The 16760-nt window shown below is 42.6% G+C and overlaps 1 protein-coding gene across 1 annotated transcript in view; it reads right to left on the bottom strand.

The window, feature by feature from the left end:
• The window catches only part of LOC140480292 (uncharacterized), a 142495-nt gene that overhangs the window by 94740 nt on the left and 30995 nt on the right, over nt 1-16760 (bottom strand). The window contains exons 6-8 of the mRNA XM_072574996.1: nt 10021-10065; nt 2900-2929; nt 2764-2787 (exon numbers count right to left, since the gene is read on the bottom strand). Coding sequence (XP_072431097.1) covers nt 2764-2787; nt 2900-2929; nt 10021-10065 — 99 coding nt within the window. The remainder of the gene's footprint in view (nt 1-2763; nt 2788-2899; nt 2930-10020; nt 10066-16760) is intronic.

Raw genomic sequence — 16760 nt, 5'->3', positions numbered from 1 at the left:
CCTGTACAGCTGCAACATGACCTCCCAACCCCTATACTCAGTGCTCTGACCAGTAAAGGGAAGCAAACCAAACACTATCCTATTCTTCACTATCCTATCTATCTGCGACTCCACTTTCAAGGAGCTATGAACCTGCACTCCAAGGTCTCTTTGTTCAGCAACACTCCCTAGGACATTACCATTAAGTGTATAAGTCCTGCTAAGATTTGTTTTCCCCAAATGCAGCACCTCGCATTTATCTAAATTAAACTCCATCTACCACTCATCAGCCCATTGGTCCAACTAATCAAGATTCTGTTCTAATCTGAGGTAATCTTCTTCACTGTCCACTATCCTTCCAATTTGATGTCATCTGCAAACTTACTAACTATACCTCCTATGTTCATATCCAAATCATTTAAAAAAATGACAAAAAGTGGTTGACCCAGCACCGATCCTTGTGGCACGCCAATGGTTACAGGCCTCCAGTCTGAAAAGCAGACCTCCACCATCACCCTCTGTCTTCTACCTTCGAGCCAGTTCTGTATCCAAATGGCTAGTTCTCCCTGTATTTCATGAGATCTAACCTTGCTACTCAGTCTCCCATGTAGAACGTTGTTGAACGTCTTACTGAAGTGCATATAGATCACATCTTCCCTCATCAATCCTCTTTGTTACTTTTTCAAAAAACTCAATCAAGTTTGTGAGAATATTTCCCACACACAAAGCCATGTTGGCTATCCCCAATCAGTCCTTGCCTTTCCAAATACGTGTAAATCCTGTCCCTCAGCATTCCCTCCAACAACTTGTCCACCACCGATGTTGGGCTCACCGGTCTATAGTTCCGCGGCTTGTCCTTACTACCATTCTTAAATAATGGTACCATGTTAGCCAACCTTCAGTCTTCTGGCACCTCACCTGCGACCATCAAAGATACAAATATCTCAGCAAGAGGCCCAGCAATCAGTTCCCTAGCTTCCCACATAGTTCTAGGGTACACCTGATCAGGTCCTGGGGATTTATCCACCTTTATCCTATCAAGACATCTAGCACTTCCTCCTCTGTAATATGTACATTTTTCAAGATGTCACCATCTATTTCCCTACATGCTATATCTTCCATGTCCTTCTCCACAGTAAACAGTGATGCAAAATACTTGTTTAGTATCTCCCCTGTCTCCTGCGGCTCCAAGCAAAGGCTGCCTTGTTGATCTTTGAGGGACCCTATCACTCCCTAGTTACCCCTTTGTCTTTAATGTATTTGTAAAAACCCTTTGGGGTTAAATCCTTTACCCTATTTGCAAAAGCTATCTCATGCCTCCTTTTTGTCATCCTGATTTCCCTCCTAAGTGTACTCCTGCTGCCTTTATACTTTTCTAAGGATTCACTCAATCTGACATAGGTTTCCTTATTTTTCTTAAACGAGTCCTCAATTTCTCTCATCATCCAGCATTTCCTACACCTCCCAGCCTTCCCTTTCACCCTAACAGGAATATACTGTCTCTGGACTCTTGTTATCTCATTTCTGAAGGCTTCCCATTTTCCAGCCGTCCCTTTACCTGTGAACATTTACTCCCAATCAGCTTCTGAAAGTTCTTGCCTAACACCGTCAAAATTAGCCTTTCTCCAATTTAGAACTTCACCTGTTAGGTCTGGTCTGTCCTTTTCCATCACCATTTTAAAACTCATAGAATTACAGTCTCTGGCCTCAAAGTGCTTCCCCACTGACACCTCAGTCACTGCCCTGCCTTATTTGCCAAGAGTGGGTTACTCTTCAGAGGGTCGGTGTGGACTTGTGGGGCCAAAGGGCCTGCTTCCACACTGTAGGGATTCTATGATAAATACACTATGCATTCCTGTGTACCACTAGTCACAGAATCAAAAAGTCATAAAGATATACACAACAGAAATCGACCCTTCGGGCCAACTCATCCATGCCAACCAGATATCCAAAACTAATCTAATACCATTTGCCAGTACTTGGCCCATATCCATCTAAATCCTTCCTATTTATATACATATCAAGATATCTTTTAAATGTTGTTATTTTACCAGCCTTCGCTACTTCCTCTGGCAGTTTATTTCATACAGGCACCACCCTCTATGTGAAAATGTTGCCGCTTAGGTCCCTTTTAAATCATTCCCTTGGCACCTTAAATCAATGAATTCTAGTTTTGGACTCACCTAGCCTTGGGAAAAGACCTTGACTGTTCACCTTATCCACACCCCTTATGATTTTATAAACACCTATAAGCTTTTGACACCCCAGCCTATTCAGCTTCTCCATATAGCTCAAACCCTCCAATCCTGGCAACATCCTTGTAAATCGTTTTGGAATATAATTGGTTCTGATATAATGCAATATCTCCTTTCGTGTGTGATCTCTTGTTATAAGAAAATCATGCACTAGCTGTGCCATTTAAACTAATAAGGTCAGAATCATGTTACAGCTAATAGAGGTAAGGAAAGTTCAGCTTTTACATATGACGGCCTAAGTTTTTCAACCATGTTAAAGTCAATTCCCATTGAAGAAACACACATTGTAGTAGAATCGACTATCGTCCATTCTTCTGGCTTATGCAATACCCTGCACTACTTCTCCTTTCTAGTTTCCTGTCTTGATGTAAGGTACATGCCTTTTACCATACCCTCATTCTCCTATCTGCCTTGTACTAATCTCTTTGCAGTCCCTTTTAGCATTATATTTGCATTAATTGTCCTAAACCATTGTCCTACGTAATGTTCTGGAACATCGATACCTATCAGCTCTTATGCTGGGACTTACCTTGCTCATTTTGAATTTGTCTCACTGTTGACAGAAAAATAAAAGTCAGGAAAATTTTGGTACCTCACTCATGGCACTTAAAAATGGCTTTATTCATTAGATAAATTCATAACTATTTCCTCATTCATAAACTTACATCGTGCTTGTTCTTCCTGGAGAAGCCTCACTTTTGACAGAAAACAAGAAACATGCAAATTAATCTTTGAACAATCTCAGTGATACCCAAATACTAAGTTCATTTAAAAACTGATTCTTAATTTATTTTTATTTTTGCTGGCTGGGTCAGCATTTACTGCTGATGAGAAGGTGGTGGCCTGACTGCATTGCTGATTAAGGGAGCCAGGGGTCTTGGTGTAATGACATTGGACTACTGGCCCAGAGGCTAAGGCTAATGCTTTGGGTGCACACTTTGAACTTTTATGACAATAGCTGATGGGATTCGAATTCAACAAATGTTTGGAATTAAAACTAGTCTTAATAGTCCAAAGATGTGCAGGTCAGGTGAATTGGCCATGCTAAATTGCCCGTAGTGTTAGGTAAGGGGTTGATGTAGATGTAGGGGTAGAGGTAGAGGTAAGGGTATGGGTGGGTACGCTTCGGCGGGGCGGTGTGGACTTGTTGGGCCGAAGGGCCTGTTTCCACACTGTAAGTAATCTAATCTAATCTAATCTAATGGTTACCATAAACTGAAGGGAAGGAAGTTGCTGTTCTTACTTGGTCTGGCCTACATAATGAGAGTTGGCTCGGAGCACAAACATTTCAGAGCAAAGGGTCAATTAAGACAGAGACGAGGAGGAGATTCTTCTCTCAGAAGGTTGTGAATCTGTGGAATTCTTTACTGCAGGTGGCTGTCAAGGCTGGTTTATTAAATTTATTCAAAGCTGAGACAGACACATTTTGAATTAGTAAGGAAATCAAAGGTTGTGGGAAAAGGCAGGAAAGTGGAGTTGAAGATTATCAAATCAGCCATGATCCTATTGAATGGCATAGCAGACTGGATGGGCTGAATGGCCAATGTATGTTCTTACGTTTTGTGGTCTTGCTTAAATTTCACCAGCTATACTTGTGAAATTTGAACCTATGACCTCCAAGCATTAGCCTGAGTGTCTGGATTAGCAGTCCAGTGACATCACCAAATCAGCAGCATCTCCCCCAACACCGTGAGGTAACTGAGATCTTTCTCGATGGAGAGTTTTAGCTGTCTGATCTTTGCTGTGAATTTCACAACGTTTATTCACACATGGTTAAGAGGTTTGGAGTTCATGAACATTCAGCTATCAAAACCTGATGATTGACATTTTCAATCCCTAGAGTAAAAAGGAGTTTTTTTTTCTCCATCAATTAATGACTCCTTTGTTAAAGCTTCCTTAAACATTCATCTGCCAGTATGGTTTATTGTCACTATACATTGTATAGTTGGGGAATAGATATGAAAAAGGCATACCTTGGCATGGGGATATGAGGTGCCATAGGGGCTGTTTGGGAAGTTTACCTTGGCATGGGGGATTTCGGGATCCTTAAGGGAAGGAGGAGCAGCCCCAAGTCGTGGTCCACATAGGCACCAATGACATATGTAGGAAGGGGATGGGGATGTAAGGCAGAAATTCAAGGAGCTAGGACGGAAGCTTAGAGCTTGAACAAACAAAGTTATCTCTGGTTTGTTACCCATGCCACATACTAGTGTGGTGAGGAATAGAGAGAGCATGAATATGTGGCTACAGAGATAGTGCAGGAGGGAGGAATTCAGACACCTGGATAACTGGGCCCTCTACAAATGGGATGGTCGACAACTGAACCAGAGAGGGTGCCAATATCCAGGGGGAGAGCTTTGCTAATGCGCTTTGGGGGGATTTAAACTAATGCAGCAGGGAGATGGGAACCTGAACTGTAGCTCCAGTGTACAGGAGGTTGAGAGTAGTGAGGTCATGAGTAAGGTTTCAAGGTCGCAGGAGTGTACCAGCAGGCAGGAAAGTGGTTTGAAGTGTGTCTACTTCAATGCCAGGAGCATCCAGAATAAGGTGGGTGAACTTGCAGCATGGGACTTTGATGTTGTGGTCATTTCAGAGACATTAATAGAGCAGGAACAGGAATGGTTGTTGCAGGTTTCAGGGTTTGGATGTTTCAGTCAGAACAGAGCAGGTGGTTAAAGAGGGGGATGTGTGGGATTGTTAGTCGAGGACAGTATTACAGTTGCAGAAAGGATGTTTGAGGACTCATCTACTGAGGCAGTATGGGCTGAGGTTAGAAATAGGAAATGAGAGGTCATCCTGTTGGGGGTTTTCTATAGGCCTCCAAATAGTTCCAGAGATGTAGAGGAAAGGATTGCAAAGATGATTCTGGATAGGAGCAAAAGTAACAGGGTTGTTGTGATGAGGGTCTTTAACTTCCTAAATATTGATTGGAAACACTATAGTTTGAGTACCTTTGATGGGTCAGTTTTTGTCCAATGTCTGCAGGAGGGTTTCCTGACACAATGTCTAGACAGGCCAACAAGGGGCGAGGCCACATTGGATTTGGGACTGGGGAATGAACCGGGTCAAGTCTTAGATTTGGAGACAGGTGTGCAATTTTGTCTCAGTGACCACAATTTGGTTATGTTTACTTTAGCGATGGAAAGGGATAGGTTTACACCACAGGGCAAGACTTATAGCTGGGGAAAAGGCAATTATGATGCAATTAGGCAAGATTTAGGATGCATACAATGGGGAAGGAAACTGCAGGGGTTGGGCACAATTGAAATGTGGAGCTTATTCAAGGAGCAGCGACTACATGTCCTTCAGAAGTATGTATGATGAAGGGCTTATGTCTGAAAATTCAATTCTCCTGCTCCTTGGATGCTGCCTAACCAGCTATGCTTTTCCAGCACCACACTCTTTGACAATAAGTATATACCTGTCAGGCAGGGAAGGAGTGGTTAAGAGAAGGAACAATGTCATTGGTGCCTATGTGGACCACAACTTGGGGCTGCTCCCACTTCCCCTTAAGGATCCCAAATCCTTAAAAATCCCCTGTGACAAGGTAAGCTTCCCAACAGCCCCTATGACCCCTTGTACACCTCATACAAAAGAAGTTGAATCTCTTGTCAAGAGGAAGAAGGAGGCTTATGTAAAGATGAAACACGAAGGCTTAGTTACGGTGGTTGAGAGTTACAAGTTAGCTAGGAAAGACCTAAAGAGAGAGCTGAGAAGAGCCAGAAGGGAACATGAGAAGTCTTTAGATAGGATCAGGAAAACCCTAAAGCTTTCTATACGTATATCAGAAATAAAAGCACTAGAATAAGATTCGGGCCTGTCAAGAACAGTGGTAGAAAGTTATGCATGGAGTCCAAGGAGATAAAAGAGGTGCTAAATGAATATTTTTCTTTAAAGACAATGTTGTCAAGGAGAAAACTGAGATGCAGGCTATCAGCCAAGCCGGGATGACGTTCATAAGGAGGACGTGTTGGCAATTCTGGAAAGTGTGAAAATAAATAAGTCCCCTGAGCTGGATGGGATTTATCCTAGGATTCTCAAGGAAGCTAGGGAGGAGATTGCAGAGCCTTTAGCTATGATCATTACATCATCATTGTCTACAGGAATAGTGCCAGACAACTGGAGGATAGCAACTGGGAAATGTTGTCCCCTTGTTCAAGAAGGGGAGTAGAGACAACGCTGGTAATTATAGACCAGTGAACCTTACTTCGGTTGTGTAAAGTGTTAGAAAGGATTATAAGAGATAGGATTATAATCGTCTAGAAAGGAATAATTTGATTAGGGATAGTCAACACGGCTTTGTGAAGGGTAGGTCGCGCCTCACAAACATTATTGAGTTCTTTGAGAAGATGACCAAACAGGCGGATGAGGGTAAAGCGGTTGATGTGGTGTATATGGATTTCAATAAGGCATTTGATAAGGTTTACGAATGATAGGCTACTGGACAAAATACGGAGGTATGGGATTGAGGGGGATTTAGTGGTTTGGATCTGAAATTGGCCAGCTGAAAGAAGACAGAGGTTGTTGGTTGATGGGAAATGTTCACCCTGGGGGTAAGTTATTCATGAAGTACCCCAAGGATCTGTTTTGGGGCCACTATTGTTTGTCATTTTTATAAATGACCTGGATGAGGGCATAGAAGGACATAGGTTAGTAAATTTGTGGATGACATTCAAGTCAGTGTAGTTGTGGACAGTGCAGAAGGATGTTGTAGGTTACAGATGATCATAGATAAGCTGCAGAGCTGGGTTGAGAAGTGGCAATTGGAGTTTAATGCAGGAAAATGTAAGGTGGTTCACTTGGAAGGAGTAACAGGAATAAAGAGTACTGGACTAATAGTAAGATTAGATTACTTAGTGTGGAAACAGGCCCTTCAGCCCAACAAGTCCACACTGACCCTCCGAAGAGCAATCCACCCAGACCCATCCCCTACACCTAACACTATGGGCTATTTAGTATGGCCAATTCACCTATTCTGCATATTTTTGGACTGTGGGAGGAAACCGGAGCACCTGAAGGAAACCCACGCAGACACGGGGAAAATATGCAAACTCCACACAGACAGTTGCCTAGCAGGGAGTTGAACCCAGGTCTCTAGCACTATGAGGTAGCAGGGCTAACCACTGTGCCACTATGTGGATGAGCAGAGAGTTCTTGGTGTCCATGTGCTTAGATCCCTGAAAGTTTCCACCAGGTTGATAGGGTTGTTAAGAAGGCATATGGTGTGTTGGCTTTTATTGGTAGAGGGATTGAGTTTTGAAGCCATGAGATCATGCTGTAGTTGTACAAGCTTCTGGTGCGGCCATACTTGGAGTATTACGTATAGTTCTCTTGCCACATTTTCAGAAGGATGTGGGAACTTTGGAAAGGGTTCAGAGGAGACTTACTAGGATGTTGCCTGTTATGGAAAGAAGGTCTTATGAGGAAAGGCTGAGGGACTTGCGGCTGTTTTCATTTGAGAGAAGAAGGCTAAGAGATGACTTAATAGAGATATACAAGATGAGCAGAGGATTAGGTAGGGTGAACAGTGAGAGCCATTTTCCTCAGATGATGATGGCTAGCAAGAGGGGACATAGCTTTAAATTGAGGGGAGATAGATATAGGACAGATGTTAGAGGTAGATTCTTTACCCAGAGAATAGTAAGGGCATGCCCTGCCTGCAACAATAGCAGACTTGCCAACTTAAAGGACATTTAAATGGTCACTGGATAAATACATGGATGATAATGGAATAGTGTACATTAGATAGGCTTCAGATTGGTTCCAGAGGTCAGCACAACGTCGAGGGCTGAAGGGCCAATACTGCACTGTAATGTTCAATGTTCTATGCGGGAACGTGAAGAGGACCTGATCAGCTTATCTTCCAAAAGCTTCCCTTATGCAGTATGGGGTTTACAACACCTCTGGGGTACATTCCTCACTTTGCAGAAAAGTCTTGCTACAGTCAATTAGAAATGGAATAAGACAGGAGCCACAATTCTTTAAAATGTTTGTTCAACTCCATGAAAATTAGAGGGAAGTAGTCAGTAGTGATATCTATAATGGAGACAGACAGGTTGGGCATCTCGGTTACAGTCTCACGGTTCACATCAGTCTACACATGCAGAAAGCACTTCCTAGAAAGTCTAGCAAAGGAGTTGGGAAAAACAGAATTGGAAGCCATCCACAATTTTAAAAAGCTCTCGAGTTATAGCAATGCAAACAGAATCTGGGCCAAAGTTTTGCCTTTACACTGAAGATATCTTCCACCTGCACCTTATATGGGATAAATTTTGAATTTTGGCAACTTGAGATTGGACATCCATGACGTGCTGTGGGACATCAGCATCAGCAGAACTGTAGTCAACTTCAATTTGTGACTTTATGGTCCCAGTGCATATTCCCACTCTCCCATTGCCATCAGGCCTGGTTCAATGATACCAGGAGCAGGACCAGGCATAGCTAAGCAATTCTACAGCCAAATGATCAGCTCTGTAGGTCTGTGATATACGATTGTGAAAAGTGGTAGACAACTCAGTGGGAGAGAGGAAAAGGCCGCCACACATGTCCCCATCCTCAATGATGAGAAATCCAGCACATCAGTGCAAAAGGCAAGGTTGAACCATTTGTAACAATCCTCAGTAGTCAGAAACATGTGCTGCTCATGGCACATAGCTGCCATAACCAGCACTTCCTCATCCATGAATCACACAAAGCTAGCATACAAATAGACCAAGACCCAAACAACATTCAGGTTTGCACTGACTAGTGAACAATCACACCTTATAAATGCTAGGCAACGTTCATCGCCAACAACCACCCCTGCATAATCAATTGTGACTCCAACACTGTTCTGGGGGCCTGGATTCCAATCCTGCTATGACAGATGGTGCAATTTGAATTCAATCTTTTTAAAAATCTGGAATTAAGAGTCTAACAATGACCACAAAACCATTGTCAATTGTCAGGAAAAGCGCAAATAGTTCAATAATGCCCTTTTAGGAAGAAAACTGCCATCTCTATCTTGTTTGGCCTACATGTGACTCCAGATGCACAACAATGTGGTTGAATTTTAACTGCCCTCTGGGCAATTAAGAATAGTTAATAAATGCTAGCCAGCAACATCCTCATCCCATAAATGAATAAACAAAAAGTAAATTCCCCACTATCAATACCTTGGGGGTTACCATTGACCTGGAACTCCACTGAACTAATATAAATGCTTTTGCTACAACAGCAGGTCGGAGGCCAGGAATACTGCAGCACGTAACTCACCTCCTGATTTCCCTAGAGCCTATCCATTACCTACTATGCACAAGTCAGGAGTGTGCACGATTATTACCCACTTACCTGGATGAGTCCATCTCCACCCAAGAAGCTCAGCGCCATCCAGGGCAAAGCAGCCAACTTTAACATTTATTCCCTTTACTACCAAAACACAATGGCAGCAATATGTACCATCCATAAGATGCAGTGCACCAATTCACCACAGTTCCTTTGCCAGCTCATTCCAAACTGTAACCATTACCATCGAAAAGGACCACAGCAGCAGATACATGCAAACAGTACTACCTGCAATGTCCCCTCCAAGCCACTCACCATCCTGACTTGGAACTATATTGCCATTCCTTCACTGTTGCGAGGTTAAATTCCTGGAACTCCCTCCCTAAAAGAATTGTGGTTGTATATGAACTATAGCAATTCAAGAAAGTAGATGGCCACACCTTCTCAAGTGAAATTAGGGCAGTCAACCATCAATGCAGCACACAATGAACAAATAAATAAAACAATTCATATATAAACTTACTTCGCTGTAGTTGTCGCATTTCTTCAACTTCTTCTCGCTGCTTCACTGTTGACATGAGAAAAATATCATTTTTTTGTGTGTCATACAAAACATACTATTTATTTTACACATTAAAGCATAGAAACATAGAAAATAGGAGCAGGAGTAGACCATTTGGCTCTTTGAGCCTGCTCCACCATTCATTATGATCATGGATTATCAGCTAATTCAGAATGCAGTTTCTGCTTTCTCCCCAAACCTTTGAACACTTTAGCCATAAGACTACATCTACTTCTTTTTGGAAAACATCCAATTTTTCTGTGGCTCACACTCTCTGGGTGAAAATATTTCTCCTCATCTCAGTTCTAAATGAGCTACCCCGTATTCTTAAAAGTGTAACCCCTGGTTCTGAACTCCCCAGTCGTGCCTACATTTACTGTGTCGAATAATTTTATAAGTGTTTATGTACATTTCGGAAGTATCAAGTTGACAAATTTCTTTGTTGTTCTACTGATGTTGTATCAATCTTCTCTTTTACTTCTTTTTAGTTTTCCCTTGATCTATTCTTTCATGGGATGTGGGCATCATTATTGCCAATGAGCCAATTGGCTTGCTAGGCCACTTCAGATGACAATTAATAGTCAATGACATTGATGGGAATCTGGAAGCATTTGGAGGCCAGAGTGGAGACAAATTGCAGAGAGCTGATGCCCAGAGGGATTTCAGAGACTTGAAACATAAAAAAAAACTGGCATTCAAACTCAGCTGGTAATAGGTAAGGCAAAGGAAATGTTGGGCTTTAACTCAAAGGCAAATAGTGTGTTGCTGGAAAAGCACAGCCAGTCAGGCAGCATGCGAGGCGTAGGAGAGTCAACGTTTCAAGCATAAGCTCTTCATCAGGAATTATGCTTGAAACATCAACTCTCCTGCTCCTTGATGCTGCCTGACAGGCTGTGCTTTTCCAAGGCCATTCTCTTCAACTCTGAGCTCCAACATCTGCAGTCCTCACTTTCTCCTTTAGCTCAAAGGGAGTGGAGCATAGACATTTAGTGAGACAATGCCTAGAACACTGTGAACAGTTCTGTCACCCTATTTAAGAAAAGATATACTAAGATGGAGAGACTGCCTAATGAAGAGAGTTTCAGTAGGCCGGGCTTGTATGCATTAGACCTTAGAAGAATTAGAATATGTTCTTAGGTGGCTTGACCAGGTAGATGCAGAGAGATTGTTTTCCTTTGTAGAAATGTCTAGGACCAGAGGGCATCATCTCCGAAAAAGGGGCTGCCTATTTAAGACAGGGATGAGGAGAGTTGTTTTTGCTCAGATGGTAGTGAATCTGCAATAATTCTGTTTGTTGCAAAAGGATGTTGAGTCTGTGTTGTGAAAGATATTCAAAAGTGAGATAGTCAGATATTTAATCAGTACAGGAATCAAGACTAATGTGAAAAAGGCAGGAAACTGGAGTTCAGGTTCTTACATCAGGGAAGACTCAATAGGCTGAATGGCCTACTTGAAGTCTAATGTCTTAAGGATGGCTTTGGGCAGTCAGGAGATGAGTTAGTAATGACAGAAATCCCAGCCTCTGATCTGTTTTGTAGCCGCAGTAATTATATGGCAAATCCAGTTTATTTTCTGCTCAGTGGAGACCCCAGGATATTGGTAGTGAGGTACTCAGAGATGCTAAAACTATGGAATGTCAAGAGGTGAAGATTAGGTTCTCTCTTGTTGGAAAATTATCATTATCTGGCATTATCTGGGTGAATATTACTTGCCACTTGTCAGGCCAAGCCTAGATATTGTCTAGATCTTGCTGGATTTGAACATGGACTGCTTCAGTATCTGAGGAGTTGCAAATGGCACTGCACACTGTGCAATCATCGGCAAACCTCTCCATTTCTGACCTTATGATGGAGACAAAGTCATTGAGGAAGCATCTGAAGATGATTGGACCCTGGACATTATCCTGAGGAACTTTTGCAAAGATATCTTGGAGCTGAGATGATTGACCTCCAACAACCAGAACTATCTTGTTATGTGCCAGCTCTAAGTGCAACCAGCAGAGAGATTTCCCTAATTCCAACTGATTCCAGTTTTGCCAGGGCTTCTTGATGTCACATTCAGTCACATGCAGCCTTGATGTCAAGGGCTGTCACTCTTACCTCACCTCTGGAACTCAGGTCTTTTGTCCATGTTTGAACCAAGGCTGTAACGAGGTTAGGAATTGAATGGCCCTGGTAAAACCCAAACTGGGCATCAATGAGCAGGTGCAGCTCGATGCCACGGTTGACTGTTTCATCACTTGACTGATGATCAAGAGTAAACTGATGGAGAGGTAATTGACAAGTTGGCATTTTCCTGCTTTTTGTGTATAGTACATACCTGGGCAAGTTTTTATTTGTTCGGTAGATGCTGGTGTTATACCTGTACCACAACAGCTTGACACAGGTTACGAAAAGTTCTGCTTTTGTTTCAGCTTTCAGGCATCACAGTTTTTTAATTTTATTTAACTGTACACAATACTCCAGCTGAGGTCAAACAAGTGTCTCATACAAGTTCAATACCATCTCTATGCCTTTTTTCTTTACACTACTATTGATACAGCTAAGGACTCCATCTGAGCACCATGCTATCCTCCTCATAGTTAATAACTCTTCTCAGCTTTTCAATGTTTTGTAAATTTTAAAACAGTCCCCTGCATGCAATATCCAGATTATCAATATCATGAATAGAAAGGGTCTGACTTAATACTGATTCCTGGGGAACTCCACAACAAATCTCCCTCCAGCCCATTAAATATGTATTGACCATCACTCTCTGTTTCCTATCACTCGATAATTTTGTACCATGTTGCAACTGTCCCTTTTGTACCATTATCTATAATTTTCCTCACAATTTTGTAACGTGGCGCTGGATCAAACATCTTCTGGAAATCTATGTATACCGTACATAGTTTTACCATCAGAGAGGAGCAGAAGTAGACCATTCAGCCCATCAAGTCTGCTCAGCTATTCAATAACATGATGGCTGCTGTGATAATCTTTAATTCCAGTTTCCTGACTTCTCACCAAAACCCTTGATCCTTTACTGAGGAAAACAATGTCTAGCTCAGCCTTGAACACACTTTGTGATCCAATCTCAACAGCCCTAAGTGGTAAAAATTCACAAATCCAGAAGGCCAGGTAAATGAAGTGACCCTGGAAATGGTGAATGCATTAATAATTACCTTCCAAGATTCTATCTATAGATGAGACATAGTGTCATGCAGTCATAGAGACACAGAGATGTACAGTATGGAAATAGACCCTTCGGTCCAACTTGTCCATGCCAACCAGATATCCTAACCTAATCCAGTCCCATTTGCCAGCACTTGGCCCATATCCCTCCAAACCCTTCCTATTCATATACCATCCAGTTGCCTTTTAAATGCTGTAATCATACAAGCCTCCGCCACTTCGTCTGGCAGCTCATTCCATACCAGTATCACCTTCTGTGTGAAAAAGTTGCCTATCAAGTCTGTCTTAAATCTTTTACCTTTCAACCTAAACCTATGCCCTCTAGTTCTGGACACCCCACCCCAGGGCAAAGACCTTGTCTATTTACCCTATCCATGCCCCTCGTGATTTTATAAACCTCGATAAGGTCACCCCTCAGCCTTCAATGCTCCAGGGAATACAGCCCCAGCCTATTTGGCCTCTCCCTGTAGCTCAAATACTCCAACCCTGGCAACATCCTTGTATATCTTTTCTGAATCTTGCAAGTTTCACAACTTCCTTCCAATAGAAAGGAGACCAGAATTTTATGCAATATTCCAAAACTGGTCGAACCAATGTCCTGTATAGTCACAACACAATCTCCCAACTCCTATACTTAATGCTCTGACCAATAAAGGAAAGCACACCAAACGCCTTCTTCACTATCCTATCTACCTGTGACTCCACTTTCAAGGAACTGTGAACCTGCAATCCAAGGTCTCTTTGTTCAGAAACTATACCTCCTATGTTCACATCCAAATCATTTATATAAATGATGAAAAGCAGTGGATCCAGCACCGATCGTTGCGGCACTCCACTGGTATAGGCCTCCAGTCTGAAAAACAACCCTTCACCACCACCCCCGTCTTCTATCTTTGAGCCAGTTCTGTATCCAAATGGCTAGTTCTCCCTGTATTACATGAGATCTAACCTTGCTAACCAGTCTCCCATGGGGAACCTTGCTGAACGCTTTGCTGAAGTCCACATAGATCACCTCTGCCCTCGTCAATCCTCTTTGTTACTTCTTCAAAAACCCCAATCAAGTTCATGAGACATGATTTTCCATGCACAGAGCCATGCTGACTATCCCTAATCAGTCCTTGCCTTTCCAAATACATGTAAATCCTGTTCCTCAGCATTCCCTCCAATAACTTGCCCACCACTGATGTCAGGCTCACAGGTCTATCATTCCCTGGCTTGTCCTTACCACCTTTCTTAAATAGTCGCACCACGTTTGCCAACCTCCAGTCTTCCGACTATCAATGATACAAACTTCTCAGCAAGGGGCCCAGAATCACTTCCCTCGCTTCCTACAGAGTTCTAGGGTACACCTGATCAGGTCCTGGGGATTTATCCGCCTTTATATGTTTCAAGACCTTCAGCACCTCTTCCTCTGTAATATGGACATTTTTCAAGATGTCACCATCTGTTTCCCCAATGTCTATATCTTCCATGTCCTTGTCCACAGTAAACACTGATGCAAAACATTCAGTTAGTATCTCCCCCATTTCCTGTAGTTCCACACATAGGCTGCCTTGCTAATCTTTCAGGGGCCCTATTCTATCCCTAATTACCCACTTGTCCTTAATGTATTTATAAAATCCCTTTAGATACTCCTTAACCCTACTTGCCAAAGCTATCTCATGTCCCCTTTTTTGCCCTCCTGATTTCCCTCTTTAGTATACTCCTACTGCCTTTATACTCTTCTCAGGATTCACACGATCTCTGCAGTCTATAAGCCCATGTCTCTGCTGACATAAGCTTCCTTCTTTTTCTTAAACAAAACGTCAAGCTTTCTAGCAATCCAGTATTCCCCACACCTACCGGCCTTGCCTTTCACCCTAACAGGTAATAACTGTCTCTGGATTCTAATTATCTTATTTCTGAAGGCTTCCCATTTTCCAGCTGTCCCTTTACCTCTGAACATTTGCCGACAATCAGTTTTTGAAAGTTCTTGCCTCATACATCAAAATTGGCCTTCCTCCAATTTAGAAGTTCAGCTTTTAGATCTGGCTATCCTTTTTCATCACTATTTTAAACTAATAGAATTCTGGTCACTGGGACTGGCCACAAAGTGCTCCCTCACTGACACCTCAGTCACCTGCCTTACCTTATTTCCCAAGAGTAGGTCAAGTTTTACAGCTTTTCTAGTAGTAGACTCCTACAGCCCAAACTGCTCCATGCTGACCAAAATATCTATCCACGCTAACCCCATTTCCCTGTACTTGGTCCACATCCTTCTAAACCTTTCCTATCCGTTTATTTGTCCAAATGCCTTTTAAATGTTGTTAATGTACCTTCCTTAACCACTGCCACTGGCAGCTCATCCATATACATACCATTCTCTGTTGGTAAAAATGTTGTCCCTCAGGTTCCCTTTTATTCACCCCCCGCCCCACCCCGAACCTTAAACTTATGCCCGTGGCTCCCCAATCCTGGGAAAACAACTGAGTGTATTCACCCTATCCTTGCCTCTCATGATCTTGTACATCTCAATAACATACCCCCTCAGTCTCCTACTGTCTGATGAACAAAGTCCTCACTTGTTCAATTTCTCCTTACAACTCAGACCATTAAGCCCTGGCAACATACTTGTAATTTTCTTCTGGTGCTCTTTTCCAGTTTAATAACTTCCTTCCGAGAACATAGAACACAGAACAGTACAGCATAGTACAGGCCCTTTGGCCATTGATGTTGTGCGCGCCTTTTATCCTACTCTAAGATCAAAAAACCAACACACCCTTCATTTTACTATCATCTAAGTGCCTATACAAGAGTCACTTAAATGTCCCTAGTGTATCTGACTCTACTACCACTGTTGGCAATGCATTCCACGCACCCACCACTCTCCGAGTAAAGAAATTACCTCTGACATCTTCCCTAAACCTTCCTCCAATCACCTCAAAATTATAGTCCCTTGTGACAGACATTTCTGCCCTGGGAAAATGTTTCTGACTATCCACTCTTTCTATGCCTCTCATTATCTTGTACACCTCTGTCAAGTCACCTCTCATTCTTCTTTGCACCAATGAGAAAAGCCCTAGCTCCCTCAACCTTCCGTCATAAGACATGGCCTCCAGTCCCAGGCAGCATCCTGGTAAATCCTCTCTAAAGCTTCCCTCTTTAAAGCTTCCACATCTTTCCAATAATGAGGCCACCAAAACTGAGCACAATATTCCAAGTGTGGTCTAACCAGAGCTCTACAGAGCTGCAGCATAACGTCGCGGCTCGCAAACTCAATCCCCTTGTGAACGAAAGCCAACACACCATATACCTTCTAAACAACCTTTACAACCCTGTGACAACTTTGAGGGATATACAGATGTGGATACCAAGATCACTCTATTCCACCACACTGCCAAATATCCTGCCTTTATCCCTGTATTCTGCATTCAAATTTGACCTTCCAAAGTGAATGATTTCACACTTTCCCAGGTTGAACTCCATTTGCCACTTCTCAGCCCAGTTCTGCAAATTGTCAATGTCTCGTTGCAACCTACAACAGCCCTC

Source organism: Chiloscyllium punctatum, chromosome 8 (assembly GCF_047496795.1).
Source record: "Chiloscyllium punctatum isolate Juve2018m chromosome 8, sChiPun1.3, whole genome shotgun sequence".
In the NCBI taxonomy this organism is placed as follows: domain Eukaryota; kingdom Metazoa; phylum Chordata; class Chondrichthyes; order Orectolobiformes; family Hemiscylliidae; genus Chiloscyllium; species Chiloscyllium punctatum.
Note: the sequence above shows the minus strand (reverse complement) of the source record. Positions and strands in the feature narration are given on the sequence as shown.